The 19,034-nt window shown below is 36.5% G+C and overlaps 2 protein-coding genes across 2 annotated transcripts; one reads left to right on the forward strand and one right to left on the reverse strand.

The window, feature by feature from the left end:
- Nucleotides 1-48: 48 nt before the first annotated feature.
- On the reverse strand, nt 49-10,059 carry LOC147569305 (GroES-like zinc-binding dehydrogenase family protein). The gene is made up of 10 exons (XM_086655790.1): nt 9,748-10,059; nt 9,506-9,642; nt 9,348-9,397; nt 8,845-9,173; nt 8,149-8,231; nt 7,148-7,223; nt 6,933-6,994; nt 1,135-1,233; nt 412-573; nt 49-304 (listed from the first exon to the last, which is right to left on the reverse strand). The coding sequence occupies exons 1-10, from the start codon at nt 9,824-9,826 to the stop codon at nt 194-196; spliced, it is 1,188 nt and encodes a 395-aa protein (XP_086511916.1). The 5' UTR covers nt 9,827-10,059; the 3' UTR covers nt 49-193.
- On the forward strand, nt 1,605-3,531 carry LOC147569306 (uncharacterized). The gene is made up of 2 exons (XM_086655791.1): nt 1,605-2,997; nt 3,288-3,531. Exons 1-2 carry the CDS (start codon nt 1,920-1,922, stop codon nt 3,320-3,322), a joined length of 1,113 nt encoding a protein of 370 aa, XP_086511917.1. The 5' UTR covers nt 1,605-1,919; the 3' UTR covers nt 3,323-3,531.
- Nucleotides 10,060-19,034: the final 8,975 nt, after the last annotated feature.

Raw genomic sequence — 19,034 nt, forward strand, 5'->3', positions numbered from 1 at the left:
GCTGATTCACGACGTCGCTAGCAAGTAGCTTGAAAGAAATACCTACTAATTTAGAACTCACTGACCATTCTGCTTCATTATTTCTCACTCAAAACCCTAAAATCTTAGTTACCTACTTTACATTATGAACTCTTATAGATTATAGTGATGCCATGAAGTGGTACTTGAACATATATAGGCTCTAGATTAAGACTTAAAGTTGGAGAAGGCATCTCAGAGATTCACCCTCCATTAGAAGATTAAATGCTTCATTGATTTTAGAGAAAGGAAGTTCATGAGTTATAAATCCATCCAAATTTACTACCTGAAAAAGAACAACATTTACTGTATTAGACTATAAATAGACGTCTGAAAAATTAGTCCTTAGAACATCTCAATATAAAGTTTACTGTGTACTGTAAGTTTACTAACCCCACGAATGCATTCATCGGCGAATTGAGGCAACCGAGTCTTTCCTTTGAAATCTCCGAAAACAGATCCCACGATTTTTCGCCCATCAAATAATTCCATAGGATGTAAAGGCATCATATTTGGTGTCGGATGGATTCCTAATACCACGGTTAATCCCCAACCCTGTTCAATACAAAATAAAATATACTAAGTTGGTTTTTAACTTTCTAAGTTTTTTTCTTTCATCAAAAAAAAAAAAAACTCCTTAACAAAAAAAAAAAAAAAAAATCAAAAAAAAAAAAAAAAACAACTTTCTAAGTTAGAGATTTGAGACACGAATTCATATCCTCAAAATAATAAGACGTGAATAAAATACAATGAATATAGAAAAACATAAGGATGCGTAAGCAAACCTCAACAATTCCTGAAAATGCCCATCTGAGGTAGCAGGATATCCCTTTTTATGGGTAAAAGAAAGATATAAGAAGAGTAGAGGGTCTGCCTGTTTGAATAGGCAACTCTGTATTTATGTTTTTTTTTTGGTAGAATGGCAAAAGTGGTCATGTCATATTCAATTTCTTCAGACTCTTGGCCCATTTTTTTTTTGTCCATAAAGACCCTCTCTCTTTAACATATCAAGAGTTTTATTTAGATATAAATAGGTCTATCTATTTTTATTTGGATGAAAGTAAAATAAATAAAATAAAATAAAATGAGGGAAAAGATAAGTGAATAAATTCTTACGTCATGGGTGGATAGAAAAGCTTCACGTAAGACGTCAAGATTGCCTGCACACTCGAAACTGAAGTCAACTCCTCCACCTCCTGTCATCTCCCTTATTTCCTGCACAAACCCCCCCACATGCTTGTGACTTCAACCCAAAAACAAATTAATGAAACTGATGTTTTTGTTTTATAAATCTAAATATAAATACATATGTGTATGTATATATATATATATATATATATATATATATATATATATATAATCATAAATTAAAGTATAATGTTTTGTGAATGTGAGTTTAAATTTGTGAAAAAAATATGTAGTAAAACAACAATTATAGGGCACAAACATTTCTATAAACACGTTAGGTCGAGTTATGAACATATATTCTGGTCATTTAGAGTTATGAACATATATTCTGGTCATTTAGAGATCTTCAAGTTGTAAAAATATATTAAAATGATATTAAGGTTTATACTCGACCCACTCGGGTTTCATCACACCCGGCCGAAACACACACACACAACCCACATGGACTCGGTCAATAACAACTTAGATTCACTTAGATTGTATTTTATCTCTTTTGTACCTATATATATATATATATATCAAGATGTAACCACTTATATATGCAATATAGAATCCAATTTAAATTGGTTTCCCTCCTCTCTCTCATACCTCTCTATCTCTCGATCTCTCTTGTTCTTCTTCTCGTTCTCTCTTGATAAACCAACTAGGTTTATCTACCATCTCATCTCCTTCGATTATTCATATGGTATTAGAGCAACAATTTTTTTGAAGCAATGACTTCTTCACACAACTCGGGCATTGAAGTTCCACCCACATCTTCACCTTCACCATTGTTTGATGTTCATCACTCCGATTCTCCGACGACCATTTTGATCACTCCATTGTTGTCGGGTGATAACTATCCTTCATGGTCTCGAGCCATGAAGATGGCTCTTCGAGCCAAAGACAAGTTCGCTTTTGTTGATGGTTCGCTACCTCGACCAACTAATCCGAGTGAGTTACACTCTTGGAATCGTTGCAATGACTTGGTCACTAGTTGGCTCCTTAATTCGGTTAATCCGGATATACGTCAATCCATCTTATATGATGAGAATGCTGCTGAAATTTGGAGTAACTTGCATGAAAGGTTTCATCAAACAAATGCACCGAAGATTTTCCAACTCAAACGTGCAATCGCTTGCTTAAAACAGGATGGTTCCGATGTTTCCGCGTATTTTACTCGTCTTAAGTCCATTCAAGATGAGCTCAACTCTCTGATTTCTATTGAACCATGCATTTGTGGCCACGGTAAGTATCTTTTTGAACGTTATAATCAAGACCGATCAATGGAGTTCCTCCAAGGTCTTCACGATCGATTTTCATCGATTCGTAGTCAAATCTTACTTATGGAACCCTTCCCATCATTACTTCGCATTCATAGCTTGGTAAAGCAAGAAGAGGTTCAACAAAACCTCTCAAATGATTCATCTATGAACAACAAAGGTGCTATTCTTATGGTTCCAAATAATAATCATGGCTTCTTTACTCGGAAAGATCGTCCCGATCAACCCGATAAACAAAGAACCAAGAGGCCGAGGCCATTTTGTGACCACTGCCGAATGCATGGACACTTGGTCTCCACATGCTACAAGCTCCATAGTTACCCACCTCGCTCACGATCGAGCGCCATCACTGCTGCTGTCCAGACCGATCACCATTCGAATGGGGTGCCTCTAGCGACATCCATGTCAACCGAACAGTACACCAATCTTTGTAATATGCTGACCCTGCAGCGTTCTTCTGAAGGCACTCCCACTATAGCCACCACTTCGGTCCCTACAAATGGAAAAGACAACTCGATGACACTCACAGGTAACCTATCTATTCCCTGGATTATTGACTTCGGTGCTTCAAGGAACATTTGTTCCGATCTCTCTCTTTTCTCTACTTATTATCGGGCACCACCCGACTTTTATGTCCGTTTACCGGATGATTCACGAATTAAAGTATACAATATTGGTACGGTTTGTTTTTCTAACAATTTTTATCTTCATGACATACTTCATATTCCGTCATTTAAGTTCCACTTAATTTCGGTTTCTCAAACTTCTAAATCGCTTTCTTGCGATATAACTTTCAATTCTTTTTCCTGTGTCTTTCAGGACCCAGTGACGAGAAAGACGATTGGACGTGGTGATCCTAAAGATGGCCTTTACTATTTTCGCACGGAGCCTAGAATTTTTCTTTCCGCAATTTCTAGTTGTAATTCCGTTTCAAGTTTATGGCATTTTAGATTAGGTCATCCAAGTATTTCCCGTTTCAAGTATCTAGCAAAGAACATTTCATGTATTCCTTTGAATTTGATTAATAAATCTTCGTGCGATATATGTCCTTTGTCGAAACAAACTAGATTACCTTTTCCGATTAGTTCTTCTATCACTACAAGGCCTTTTGAATTGTTACATGCCGACTTATGGGGGCCCTTTACAATTTCCTCCTTGTCTGGTAGTCGATTTTTTCTTACTCTAGTTGATGATTTTTCCCGTTGTACGTGGGTTTTTCTACTCATTTCTAAATCGGATACAAAGAAATATCTCTTTAATTTTATAAAATATATAAATACCCAATTCGGGACGTCTCTCAAAACCTTCCGTTCCGATAATGGAACGGAGTTTTTAAACAAAGATATTCAAGAAATGTTTGACTCTAATGGAATCATACACCAAAGATCTTGCCCGTACACACCACAACAAAATGGTGTGGCCGAGAGAAAGCATCGTCACATTTTGGAAGTTGCTAGATCACTTCGCCTCCAAGCACATCTTCCACTCGAATTTTGGGGTGAATGTGTTTTGACCGCGGTTTATATTATTAATAAATTACCTACTCCACTTCTTCGTGGTGCTTCACCACACGAAAAACTATTAGGAACACCACCATCTCTTACTCATCTCCGAGTCTTCGGATGTTTATGTTACGCTCGTAACCATTCTCCCAAAAATAAATTGAAACCGAGGTCGATACCCGATATTTTTATTGGTTATCCCCATGGTCAAAAGGGATATAAAATTTTTTGTCTATCAACTAAGAAAATCATTATATCTCGTGATGTCATTTTTCGTGAAGATCGTTTTCCCATGTCTACTCTTTCTACTTCCCTGCCGAAATCGTCCCTAAGTCTTCCTTTTATTAACATTCAAGATAATGGATCTTTTCCATCTAGCACCCGGCTACTCTCATCAACACAACCTCCTGTTCTGACCGAGGGTGCCTCTATACTTCGGCAGGAGCAATCGAATGAGGGTGCCCCTATACACATTCAGGAACACCCGAATCCTTCCACATCGGCTGAAGACACCTCTGCCAATAACGCTAAACCATCTGTAGGCACCCCTAATAGTCCAATGGTTCCAATTTCGCCTACAGGCACCTCTTCTTCTCACACCGAATCTCAAGCGGAGTTGGGCACGTCTGAGCCCATTAGTGACATTCCTCCTATCAGCAACCCCGACTCTATCGAGATGTCTACTGACACTCCAGCCGACAGTCCCTCCTCTTTGGACATTTCTCGTCCTCAACGTTCCAAACGTCGACCGGCTTACCTTAATGATTACATATGTAATGCCTTACCGACAATTGACTCGACTTGTTCCATTCCTTATCCTCTAACGAATTATATTTCTTATAATTCTTTATCTAACAATCTTCGTAATTTTATTGCTTCCGTTCTATCTCACACAGAGCCTCGGTCTTATTCTCAAGCTATGACATCACCTCAATGGCGAGAAGCCATGGCTAAAGAAATTAAGGCTTTAGAATCTAACAAAACATGGAATCTTGTTGAACTTCCACAAGGCAAACGACCCATTGGTTGCAAATGGGTCTACAAAATCAAACACCGTTCCGATGGTTCTATAGAACGATACAAGGCTCGCTTAGTTGCCAAAGGGTATACCCAAATTGAAGGTTTAGACTATACGGACACTTTTGCTCCCGTTGCCAAATTAGTCACGGTTCAAGCCCTCCTTTCTATTGCTGCCGTTAAGGGATGGTCTCTTCATCAATTAGATGTCAACAATGCCTTTCTCCAAGGCGATCTTGATGAAGAAGTTTTTATGAAACTACCTCCTGGATTCTCCAGTAAGGGGGAGTCTCGCGTTTGTAAATTAAATAAATCATTGTACGGACTTAAACAAGCATCCCGCCAATGGTTCTCTAAGTTCTCATCTACTTTACTACAGCGAGGTTTTACTCAATCTCTCGCTGATTATTCACTGTTCACCTATTCCAAAGATTTTATCTCCCTTTATGTTTTATTATATGTTGATGACATCATCATTACTAGAACAAATGATCTCGCAATTTCAAAACTAAAGAATTTTCTTGACACAACCTTCTCTCTAAAAGATCTCGGTACACTCAAGTATTTCCTTAGAATAGAAGTCTCTCGTTCTACCATCTCGTTCGTGAGAAGATCAAGACCAAGCTCATTACAACTCAATACACTCCTACGACGGCACAGCTAGCTGACATTCTTACGAAGCCTCTAGGTGCGGATGCGTTTCAACAGATAATAAGCAAGTTGGGCATTTCTACTATCTCTACTCCAACTTGAGGGGGAGTATTAAGGTTTATACTCGACCCACTCGGGTGTCATCACACCCGGCCGAAACACACACACACAACCCACATGGACTCGGTCAATAACAACTTAGATTCACTTAGATTGTATTTTATCTCTTTTGTACCTATATATATATCAAGATGTAACCACTTATATATGCAATATAGAATCCAATTTAAATTGGTTTCCCTCCTCTCTCTCATACCTCTCTGTCTCTCGATCTCTCTTGTTCTTCTTCTCGTTCTCTCTTGATAAACCAACTAGGTTTATCAACCATCTCATCTCCTTCGATTATTCATATATTCTGGTCATTTAGAGATCTTCAAGTTGTAAAAATATATTAAAATGATAATTGTAATAATAGTGAACATTTTGTTGAGTTGTTTAAAAATTAAAGAGATGAGAGTAAAGAGAGAGATAACCGTGTGAATTTAAAGAGGGAAAAAAGAAAGGGAAGAGAAAGAGCAATAGTGTGAGAGTTAGGAAGTAGGTAATTATTTTGATTCTTAAATCATTTATCTTATAAATAACCTTTGAAAAGAAAGGTCAGTGATTTAAAAAAATTTTGGAGGGCTTAGACTTATAAACGAAAGCTATGACATGATATTAAAAACTATGTCATTTGTTATATAGAGGTATACGTATATATTTTATTTGATCTAGTTATTATGCAAAAGGGACAAACAAAAGAAAGACATCAAAGGAAAAAGAGAAGTTTTTTTTTTGTTGAAATAAAGAGAAGTAGAATATTCTTTCTCAATCTAAATTGACAGGCAAAACTTTTAAGAACGTATATTTTAATTAGTTAGAAGAAGAAGTCACAAAAGCTAATCACGTAATCTTGAAGGACGGAAAGAGAAACACTTGACTAAGAATTCAATACATGTGTGTACGAAAAACTACTTGACTGAGAATTCAATACATGTGTATACGAAAAAACAACAACTTACTTAGTGATACTTAGACGCTACATTTACACGCTAAATAACGTAGATATTGTTGATTACAGTATTATGATAAAAACATGGACTATAAATTTAACGAAGTCTTGGAATTTCACATTTGACGATGACTACATAGGGACAGATAATGATTTAAGGGTTATATCAGAATTTAATGGGTCCAAATCTTTAGTAATTTGTATATAAATTTAAGGGTTTATTGAGGAAAGTGATTCGTTTACCTCGTGCACAGGTTTGTCAATATCCTTAGGGTTGATAAAATCTGTTATCCCCATTGCTTGACCTATATAAATTAAAGCAGATTGATATAGGAGGAAGAGGAATCAAAATAACAAAATATTTAAGGAGTAAAGAAGATATGATTTAATTAATTAGAGATTTTCATAAAAAATAACAATTAATTAAAGATGCTTAATTTAAATCAATTAAGAAGAACCTTTTTTGAATTTAGATGGGTTGATATCGACTCCTATAATTCGGGAAGCTCCCCTTGCTCTTGCTCCTTCTGCAACCTAAATAACAAAAAGAAAACCATTTTTACATCTAAGTTCATAAAGAATAAAGCTAATTTTGAAAACAAGGCCTTTCGCTTCATGTAACTAATTAAAAGTCTTTAAGGTTGTGGCATATGAGAGTGTATTTCACTTTTGATTGGTGAGTATTAACTAGTGAAAAGGATATGGGAGTCTCTTAAATACTCGACCAAATAATATGACCTTATTTAGACTACTCTGGAGATAATTTGAACGAAAAAAAATCACATGAAAATGTAAACAAATTCAGACCACCCATAAGATAGTGTGATTGGGTTAGCTACAACTATTTTGATGGTATTTGTTTTTTTTTTTTACTTTATTACAACCCTTGGTCTTAAATGACATTTATGCTATAAGATTAACCATTTATGAATATTGGTGATATCATTTATACATTGTTGCATGACATAGATATTAAGATGCTCCACCAACCTTCCAAGACAATAGGGTTGTCTATTGTTTTAGCCCATGAATTGTGATCGATTAATTTTTGGTCTATGATTTTTTATTTAAAATCATCGGTTAATTTTAACAGTTCAGTTTATTTTTGCTACCCCAATAAAGTTCAGCAACAACAATTCCTTGCTGCTAATGAAGCTTAGCAACCACAAATTGATGTTGATCTGGGACATCTTCTCCCAGATTTGCAGAAAACGAAGAGAGGAGGTTAGAGAGGAGGAAAAGCAAACAAGAATTTATGAAAATCGTGACAGATATAGCGGCTGCCATCCCGTCTTAAAAAAAGTGTAAATGAAAAACACAGGACCAAAAAAGAAATTGACCACAAGATAGGGCTCAAAACCCAATTAGTGTGCTCCCTCTAAAATAATTGGAGGAATGAATCCAATGTTCAATATTGCAATAGAATGGTTGAAATTTAAATTGGATTAGACTGACTTACTGCAAGTCCAACGGAACCTAATCCAAACACAGCTACTGTGGATCCGGATTTAACGTTTCCTGTGTTCCATGCTGCTCCCACACCTTCAAAATTAAGTCAATTGGTCAATATTTGACCTCTTAATTTTATATCATGCTCAATCTTTTTCTTTTATCATATCTTCTGTCTATCTATTAGTCAATTAAAAATGTATTAAATTTCTGTACTACCCTTTCACAATAAAGATGAAAATCAAGTAGTTAAAGGTATGAATCATCAAAGGTTCACCACCACATAAAAGTTGTGAAACTTAACCACAAAAGATAAACCCCACTTTGAAAAGAAGGCATCTGCATACTTCAGATAATACTGTGTTACGACTAATATGTAGATAGCGTATTGTATTTATTGTTTGTACTAAATAATGATGACATGCAACGCCAGATGTAGAAGTTAAAAAGCTACAGAATATACGTGTCTACGATGGATCTGTGGATATTGTACAGTCCTACCAAGATTATCCAATCTTAATATGACAACAAATGATGGTACCAGTACATCATTGTGTATAATTTTCCGTACCGTTTTGAATAGGACAAAGAACAATTTCATATCTTTTCAAAAGCGGTGAAAAAGACAAATTTGCCCTTTGTCGTATTAGTCACGTAGGATAGCCGGTACAACACGAGCTAACAAGAGGGTGTTACAAGAGTTTACCTGTAGAGATGCCACAACTTAACAAAGTCATCATCTTAAGAGGAGCTTTTGGATCGATCTTGACAACACATGCCGAGTCAATGACAGTGAACTCACTAAAAGTAGAAGTATTAAGGAAATGATAAATCGGTTGCCCATTCCGAGTTGAAAATCTTGTTTTACCATCATTTACCATAACACTTTTGAACGGGTTGACTCGAAATTTCTCACACAAATTCGTTTTGTCTGATTTACAATATTTACATTCTTCACATTCTCCATTAAAGATTGGAACCACTTTATCACCTTCTTTCATATCAATAACTCCTTCTCCAACACTCTCAACAATTCTGTAACTCGGGATAACGATTCAATGAGTCAACAAAAGTCAGACACAAAACCGAAAAGAAGTGAATAAAATAAAATAAATATGCATCCAGAAACGTGATTCAAGTCAATACAGATCTATCTTCGTATTAGACTTGAAAAAAACATATTTTAATAACAAGGAGCAAGTGACTAACCCGACCGCTTCATGACCTAGTATTCTTGGGTATACTCGTTGATTCTCATTCTAGTAGAAACAAAAAATAGTATTAAAGGGTAAGAAAGAAAAGAAATGGGAGTTTTAAGTAATTAAGTTGAATAAAGGGGGTGTTTAACTAATTTCGTAATTACTTACCTCTCCTTTCCAAGCACTTAGATCTGTATGGCAAATTGAAGTGTAAAGAATTTTAATTCGAACCTCCATTTTTTGAGGAGGATCAACTTCAATTTCTTCTATTACAAATGGTTGTTTGGGTCCCCATACAACAGCAGCTTCAAAGTACACATAAAAAGTAGTTAGATTCTAGAGAGAGAGAGAGGGGGGGGGGGGGGGGATTTTAGAGAGAGAAAATAAAAAAAGAATCACTAGACACTTACCCTTGCAAGTGATGATCTTCCCTCTTGTTTCATTTGGATTGAAGAAGAAGCCATTAGTTTTCAAGTCTAAGCTACCCATTTTTCTATCTACTCTCTCTCTCTAGATTATCTCTTTAGTTGTTTCTCTTTCTACTTCTTTGGTTGCTCACACTTGTGCTTCTTGATGGGTGTACTTGTTTATGAATTTATAGTGAGAGATGGGGGGAAGAGACTTTGGTCAAAATAATAATGGTCAAGATATAAAAGTAATTGGTTGGTCAAGTTACAGACAATATATATGGTAATTCAATCCATAAAGCTCTGCACCATGTTAGTTCTTATTTATTTGTGACTATTTGGTACGTACCCATGTGACCAAAATTTGTCAAAGGGAACCAATAAAAACGTAAATTTACTTGTGTTTACGACTTTAAGATATGGATATTTTAGTCAAACGTATTTACATATATTAGAAAAATTGCATTTTTATAGACTCGGACCATAATTTTGTGCAATGTGGTAGAAATCTACCAAAGATGTAATTTTTGATCTGGTTCGGGGTTGGATTGGGCTATAAAGTGGTGCATGGAACATGGTGCATTGTCAATAATTGTACTCTTCAAACCCATAACAACGCTTGAATTTTGATTCAATAGAAGTACGACACGTAACTGAGAGGATCTCTTATTATACAAGCTCTAATATGAAATAACCTAATTTTTGTCTTAATATCTTTCAAGAAATATGAAATGTCTTTAACTTTGCGAGTCACTTTTTCTACTTCCAAAGAAAAATCTAACTTTCATACTAATGAAGTACCAAGAGCAATTTGATTTATCAATATATTATTTTCCAGAAGTAACTAAAAAATACTTAAATTTATCAAAATACAGTATTTACTGATTATAATTAGAAAAGCAGTTGTGCTCGTGACGTGGATAAACACCCGATCAACTATTAAATGCAAAAAAAAGTAAAAGAAATTAATCCAAAATTGTTTGTAGACACAATTAAAGATGGAAACAAAATTTAAGGTATCAAAAATAAATAGGAAACATCTATAAAAAGAAAAAGTTAATTTATACAAAACTATTCCTAAATATCACAAAGGTAGCATGTTCCCGCAGAAATCCATAGACTAGAGTTCTACTTTATTATACGTAACTTGAACATAAATAGTTCAACCAAAAAAAAAAAAAATTGAACATAAAAATAAAGGTTATTTTCCTAATAACCCTCAACTTTGTGACCGGTTTCCTGCCTAGCCTCTTATTTTATCAAAAACACCCAGATGGACCCTTTGTCAGATTTCGTTATAACACCGTTAACTAATCATCATTTCTCTCTTATCCAACTCATCACCTCTCTCTGCCACCTCATCTTCTCGCCACTTCATCATCTTCACCGATGAAGGTCGCCGACCGACCAATTTTCCGGCCAGCGACCTTCAAACGTTAAAATTATTGTTTTTTAAAAAAAACTCTCCTCTCTGTCTCTAATTTTTTTTCATTTTCTCTCTCCTCTCTCTCTCTCTCTCTCGAAATACTCTGGCGAAGGGGTTTTCCTTCGGCGGAGCTAGATCTGTTCGTTCAACAGATCTAACTCCAGCTTTCCCTTCGCCGGAGTATTTAGAGAGAGAGAGGAGAGTTTTTGATATTTTTTTTAATGTTTGAAAGTCGCCGACCGGAAAATTGGCCGACCGACAACCTTCATCGGTGAAGATGATGAAGTGGCGGGAAGATGAGGTGGCAGAGAGAGGCGATCAATTGGATGAGAGAGGTGATGACTAGTTTACGGCGTCACAACGGACTCTGAAAAAAGGGTCATCGAGTATTTTTTAAAATAACCCTAAAAATAATTTTGGTTTGAATAAACAAAACCACGTAATACATGATCCAACCATTGATTTGGTAGATTAAGTTATGTAGTTTATGAATATCCCCTTTGTGTTTTGTGGTCAGATAAACCAACCAATGCTAGTTGGCTGGGATGGAACTAGCATTTATTAATTGTAGCATTGCACTGGGGACGCCTCTGGGGGAGTATGATCCAAAACAAATAAATGTGGTAGGTGAAACAACATGTCATGGTCCATTTTGTTGTGACACAGAACAAAATCAAACAGTTCACTTAAGTTGGGAGAAGAAGAATACGATTTATTTTAGTGGACTCTGGCTATTATATAGCCTTACAACTCCTGAATAAAAGCAAAGACTGAAACTAACAAAGAAAGAGTCAAAACAACTAACTAGTCCCTAGTCAATAGGGATTATTCAAAACAAAATTTCAAATCTAACAGAGACTTCTAGTACTCAACATTTCCTCCCTTAAACTAATTGCCAATAATTAGTTTACTTCAGGTATTTGACATACTCCCATGAGTTGTCTAAGTTTTTGAAATGCATCTACTTTTAAGGGCTTGGTCATCACATCAGCGAGTTGTTCTTGAGTTCCACAATGAACTAACTTCACAACTTCTTCCTTTGTAAGATCACGTAAGAAGTGGAAACGAACATCGATATGCTTACAGCGTCCATGTAACACAGGATTCTTTGAAAGTTTGATCGTTGAATTATTGTCACAAAACATAGTAGTACTGCTGCGTTGTAAGTGACCAAGTTTCTCCAAAATCCTTCTCATCCAAATTACTTGACTAGCACAATAAGCAGCAGCCACAAACTCAGCTTCGGTTGTTGAGAGAGTAACTATAGGCTGCTTTTTGGATGACCACGAAACAGCTCCTGAGCTCAGCAAGAAGAGGTAACCTGAAGTATTTTTCCTGTCTTCTAGATCACCAGCGTAGTCACTATCGGTATAAGCCACCAATTCTTCACTTCCTCCCCTTTTGTAGAATATACCAAAATTGGTTGTTCCCTTCAAATATCGCAAAGCCCTCTTTGATGCTTGCAAATGCAATTCAGTTGGCTGCCCCATGTATCGACTAATAAGACTGACCGCAAACATCAAATCAGGTCTAGTAGCCGTCAAATACATCAGACTACCTATCACTTGTTTGAAGAAAGTCAGATCCACCTTAATTCCATCCACATCTTTGGAGACTTTGAACCCTGGAACTATTGGATTGAGCACCGAATTGCTTTCTTCCATACCAAATCTTTTCAGCACCTCCATGGCATACTTCTTTTGACAGATAAAGATCCCATCATCCCTTTGTAGTACCTCAATACCGAGAAAGTATTTCATCCTTCCCAGATCAGACATATCAAATTCCCGCATCATCGAATTTTTAAAATCTTCGATCATCGAATCCTCATCCCCGGTAAAAATAAGATCATCAACGTAAATGCTGACAATTAAAATTTTACCTTCTTTACTTACCTTGACAAACAGGGTATGCTCATTGTGACACTTTTCAAATCCCTCCTTTAAAAAATAAGCTTCTATTCGGCTGAACCATGCTCGTGGAGCTTGCTTTAGCCCGTAAAGAGCTTTCTTTAATTTATATACTTTGTTTGGGCTTTCTCTTATTTCAAAACCCCTCGGTTGTTCCACAAACACATCTTCATTCAACTCACCGTGAAGAAATGCAGATTTTACGTCTAATTGGTACAATATCCACCCCTTTTGTGCAGCAAGGGCAATGATCATACGTACTGTATCCATCCTCGCTACAGGAGCAAATACCTCGGTATAGTCGACCCCATATTGTTGAGCATATCCTTTAGCCACTAGGCGTGCTTTGTGTTTGTCTACCTCCCCATTTTCATTAAGTTTCGTCTTGTAAACCCACTTAACACCGATCTTTTTGGCATGAGTTGGCAAATCAGTCAATACCCAAGTTTCATTTTTCTCAATGGCCTTCATCTCAGTGTTCATAGCTGCTCTCCACTTTTCATGTTTTACCGCTTCTTCGAAATGTATAGGGTCAATATCAGCAAAGAATACCAAATTAGTCACATCTTCTTCTTCGGATAGGCCTTCGCCGCTCTCGTAATCATTCATCCAGACTGGTTTATTTCTAATCCTTTCTTCACTAGAGCTAGACAAGCTCCCTTCATTCTCATTACTTGAAGAGTCAGACCCCACTTCTCTGGTATTAACTTCTCTTTCACTATCTTGTTCATTCTCATAATTTAAAATAGCATCTTCTTCGTTGTCACACCACTCTAAATCAGCTGCAACTAGTTCTTCATAATTTTTATCCCATTCCCAACACTTGTCTTCTTCAAATTTGACATCTCTGCTGACCACAATCCTTTTTGTCACTGGATTATAAATTCTATATGCTTTGGACTCCTCACTAATCCCTAAAAGTACGCCGATGAAGCTTTTATCTTCTAGCTTGGTTCGTTTGACATCTGAAATGTGCACATGTGAGATGCATCCAAACACTCGAAAGTGTTCGACTGAAGGCTTGATTCCACTCCAAGCTTCTTCTGGCGTCATATTCCTCACAATTGATGTTGGACTTCGATTTAGAACATGTATCGTCCAATTTACTGCTTCCGGCCAGAAGCTTTTTGGAATCTTCATTTCAGACAACATACATCGGACCATGTTCATGATAGTCCTGTTCTTCCTTTCTGCCACTCCGTTTTGTTGTGGAGTGTATGCAGCCGTCAACTGTCGTTTGATGCCATTTTCTTTGCAGAATTGATTAAATTCTTGCGAGGTAAACTCTCCTCCACGATCAGTTCGTAGGCACTTAATGTAAGTGTTTGTTTCTTTCTCCACAAGAACTTTAAAATACTTAAACATAACAAATGCTTCTGATTTCTCACATAAGAAATAGACCCATGTTTTCCGACTGAAGTCATCAATAAAACAGATTACGTACCTCTTGCTGCTGTTGGAAATAGGCGTGATTGGGCCACATAAATCAGCATGGATCAGTTGGAGCTTTTGTGATGCTCTCCAAGTGCTTTTCTTTGGAAACGAATCACGATGTTGTTTTCCTACCATGCAGTCCTTACACACTGTTGTGGGAGCAACTAGTTGTGGCAATCCAAGTACCATTTTCTGAAACTTGAGTGTTCTTAGGCCTTTATAATTTAAATGGCCATATCTTCGGTGCCACAATTGAGATGTATCTTGAGTGGTCGTATGGAAGCAAGCGGACTTGCTTGGATGAGGTAAAGCTAACAAATAGAACATCCGATTTGTTGACATTTCTGCTTGAATAATGAACCCCTTCTCTGGGTGATAAATCCGACATTTATTATGTTGAATGAGGATTGCTAATCCTCTCTCCTGCAACTGCCCTATGCTCAACAAATTGTTTTTTAATTCGGGCACATAAAAGACCTCCGTAACTGTATGTAACAGTCCATTCACTTGCATCCTCACACTGCCTTTTCCCATAACTGATATTTTTGAGTTGTCTCCAAGTTTAACCTTCTGTCTAAAGCTGCCATTAAAATCGGTGAACCAAGATTTATTTCCACTCATATGATTGCTGCACCCCGAGTCCAGAAACCAGATTTCTTCACCTTTTTCTTCATCTAGCTCCACATATGACATTAGTAGCATTTCTTCCCTTTCAGCAAGTTCAGCAAAATTGGCTTCTTTTCCCCAACTTGGACACTCACTTTGGAAGTGTCCAAGCTTGTGGCAATTGTAACACTCAACAAAGGATTTGTCGAACGTTTGGCGCCCTCTACCTCTACCTCTTCCTCTAGGTGAGCCTCGACCACGTCCTCTTCCTCCTGACCTATCTTCATAAGTTATCTTCAAGGCATGTTCTTCCCCATCATGCTTATGAAATTTTTGTTCATGAACAATCAACGAGCTTTGTAGTTCATCAATCGATAACTGATCAATGTCTTTCGACTCCTCAATAGAGCATACTATATAATTAAATTTTTCTGTTAAAGAACGAAGTATCTTCTCCACTATTGTAACGTCTACCATACATTCACCATACACCCTCATCTTGTTTGCAACAGTCATAACACGAGAAAAATAATCACAAACTTTCTCACCTGTTTTCATTTCTAAGGTTTCAAACTCTTTACGAAGAGCTTGTAGAATCGACCGCTTCACCCTTACGTTTCCTTGATATTTCTTTCTCATCGAGTCCCATATTTGCTTTGAGGTATCCTTCTGAAGTATAGTCTCCAAGATGGTCCGATCAATAGCCTGGAACAAGTAATTCTTCACTTTCATATCCTTCAACTTAAACTCATCGAGTTTCTTTTGTTGTGCATCGGTTACAACTGCTTCTGCTCCTATTTCTGTGTAACCAGTCTCTACCAAGTGCCAATACTCCTTGGACCTCAAGAAGTTTTCCATTAACATGCTCCAGTGGTCGTAATGACCATCAAAGCGAGGAATTGATGGCTGCACAAAGTTCCCTTCACTCGTCATACCTTCTCTCTTTCTCTGTTTGCAAATCTCTCAACAGATCTTAAGTGGCTCTGATGCCAAATGTTGTGACACAGAACAAAATCAAACAGTTCACTTAAGTTGGGAGAAGAAGAATACGATTTATTTTAGTGGACTCTGGCTATTATATAGCCTTACAACTCCTGAATAAAAGCAAAGACTGAAACTAACAAAGAAAGAGTCAAAACAACTAACTAGTCCCTAGTCAATAGGGATTATTCAAAACAAAATTTCAAATCTAACAGAGACTTCTAGTACTCAACACATTTCACCAGTTAACTCAATACAAGTCTAGTGTTTACCAACATGCCGGGTCGATCAGCCAGTTTTTGGCCCGTCAAACTAGTAGAACTTATCTATGAATGGGTCTTGTCGTGTCGAACTAGAAGGATCTATTTTAAAAGGAGTTACGTATTTTGAGAGAACCAACTCTTTCATTTCGTCAGAGATCTTCGAGTACATTCTTAATTGGTTATTTGGTTTTGAGTTTGATGGTCAACTAGATAAACACAGACAATGTTTAACTAATGCGTTATTATGAACATATTGTCAATATATTTGTCGTTTCCAACTATGTATGTGGCTGAGGCTTTTGTTTCGTCTTCCAACATTTTTTTAGAATATTTGTAATTCTATTCTTGGATTATTGATTTGTACACTAAAAAAGAATTTCATCTACGATAATATGCTAACTATTTGAGGACTTATCCAATAATTTAGAAATTAATTTTTAATTTCAGTAGGAGCAGCCATGGCCTGCCACCTTCAATTTGCACCCACGGATTTATGTAATAAATTATGGGAAGTATCATATACATTCTTGTTCTTAGTTCGGTTAACTATCCTTTTCAATTATATTTTCTCAAATAGATGGAAAACCAAATGAACCCACAATGGACGGCCAGCACCTTTTCATGGTTGCATCTTCATAAAACCAAATGAACCCACCATGTTTCAACAAATAAAGCAACTGCACATGACCCCAAAAATCTTTTTTTACCAATATGGCCTGAATTATGAGCCGTTGTCGAGGAGTGAAAAATGAGCATGCCACGTCATCAGTTGAGCCATGTTCAGTTAATATTTTCGGACCTCATATCGTTAAAGCCGGTTAAAAGAAATACCTACCATGTCATCAGTTTTATCTGGCGTGCGTATAGTCAGTCGGAACACGCTGTACATATTTCCTGTAAGCATATTCTAATTACGCCCAAGAGAGATGTGCCTTGAGCAAAGTCGACCTGGCCCATTTTCTTTCCGGGAAGTTTTAACAATCCACATAGTTTTTGTGGTTCACCTACCTACACATTGTCTTCCATTTGATTTACTCATCAGGAAATCAAGTGTTATTGGCAAACCTTACCTTGGACTTGTTCAATTTATTAGGGGGTAAGAAGGGGGGGGGGGGGGGCACGCATATTTGGGGCCCAAGCCAAGTAAAGAATAGGACCTCTTGGTAAAAAAAAGTTAAGGGTTCATTTTGTTTTAGCCCCCAATTTGTGACTAACTCACTATTTTACCTCTATAAGTGTACATTCATCTGATTTGGCTCCCAAATCCCGAAAAAAATCGAAAATTAGTTCTAAGAACTTTAGAAACACTAGAGCCACCTCATCTCCTTCAATTTCCTCCACTCCATCACTTCATTTTATCTCACCTCCATCTTACCTCTCCACCTCACCGTCTTCTTTGACGAAGGTTGCCGACCAACCAAAACTTTTCGGCGACCTTCAAACTCAAAAATAGAAATTAACATCTTCTTCGAAAACTTACAATATGAAATAGTAATCTTATTCAGAAGCGTTGGAGTACCCTAGACGAAACCATTAGTATGGGTTTCATGTTAAATAGAGTTGGGAAGTTCATTAAATTAATTGTCCCTTTGTATTTAATTGGTTGATGTAAGTTCATGCCTCTTTGGCACTTAATAAAAAGTCACATCTTTTTCATTTAATCCTACAATGAAATATGACTATACGTCCGACCTGAATCTTAGTGGGTAATTATCGTCCAGATTTATACCACGTATTAACACAACTCAGAAAATAAAATACTATTAAAATTAAAAAGAATGGGTAGTAGCTTTTTATTCACATATACTAATCAATGACCAAACAATATACTACTATGTCTATCTATTAAGTTAGTCTATAGTATTCTCATAAAAAAAAAAAAGAATTAGTCTATAGTATTATAAACAAGTCGAATTTATGCTGATTAGCCAAGGGTCTCGAGATGCATCTTCCTCTCCTCACCATCTATCTCTCTCCACTAAGCACTAACAACCCTAGCAGCATGAAAGTTGCCTTTCAAACACTCTTTTACAATGAGCCGACCAATATCCATGCCATACTTTCCAAGATCTGCTTGTGCAGTTAACTTCATCAATTTCTTCCTTGTCATCTTAACCTTAATTTGAAGAGTTTTCGCAGGTTGACAATTTGTAATGTTAGAACCAACATTGTTAGATTGATGGGGATCAAATGGGTGCACCAGTTGGTTCATACCAAAACAGTTGCCCATGTAACTCTCTCTTCCTAGATTTCTCTCTCCCTCTCCTTCTCTGTATATAAATATATGTAGAGAAAGATAGATAGATTGATGGATGAGTAACCTATTTGAGACTTATCTTTGAGGATGAAATAGGAGTTTTAAGATGGTTGAAATTGAGTTCCAATTATACGTGGGATATGATTGGTTATTGTACAAATGCAATTAAAGTCTAGAACCAACCAGTACCAAATTGGTTGGAGTCTTTTAAATGTTTTCGTTTTAGTTATAGCATGACACTCTACTCAAATAGTCCAACACCTAATTTGAAAGGATGCTACTATATGCAACTTCGATTTTACTAAGAACAACTGTGAGACAAAAATAACTAAATAAAACTAACTAAAATAGTGTCATAAATTGCTAATCAACTCCAACACAAAAAATCAAATATAACTGAATTTCTTCTCAAT

The sequence above is a fragment of the Eschscholzia californica genome, unplaced genomic scaffold, assembly GCF_041429995.1.
Source record: "Eschscholzia californica isolate CP2 unplaced genomic scaffold, dmEscCali1.0.p SCAF_1, whole genome shotgun sequence".
NCBI classification, from domain to species: domain Eukaryota; kingdom Viridiplantae; phylum Streptophyta; class Magnoliopsida; order Ranunculales; family Papaveraceae; genus Eschscholzia; species Eschscholzia californica.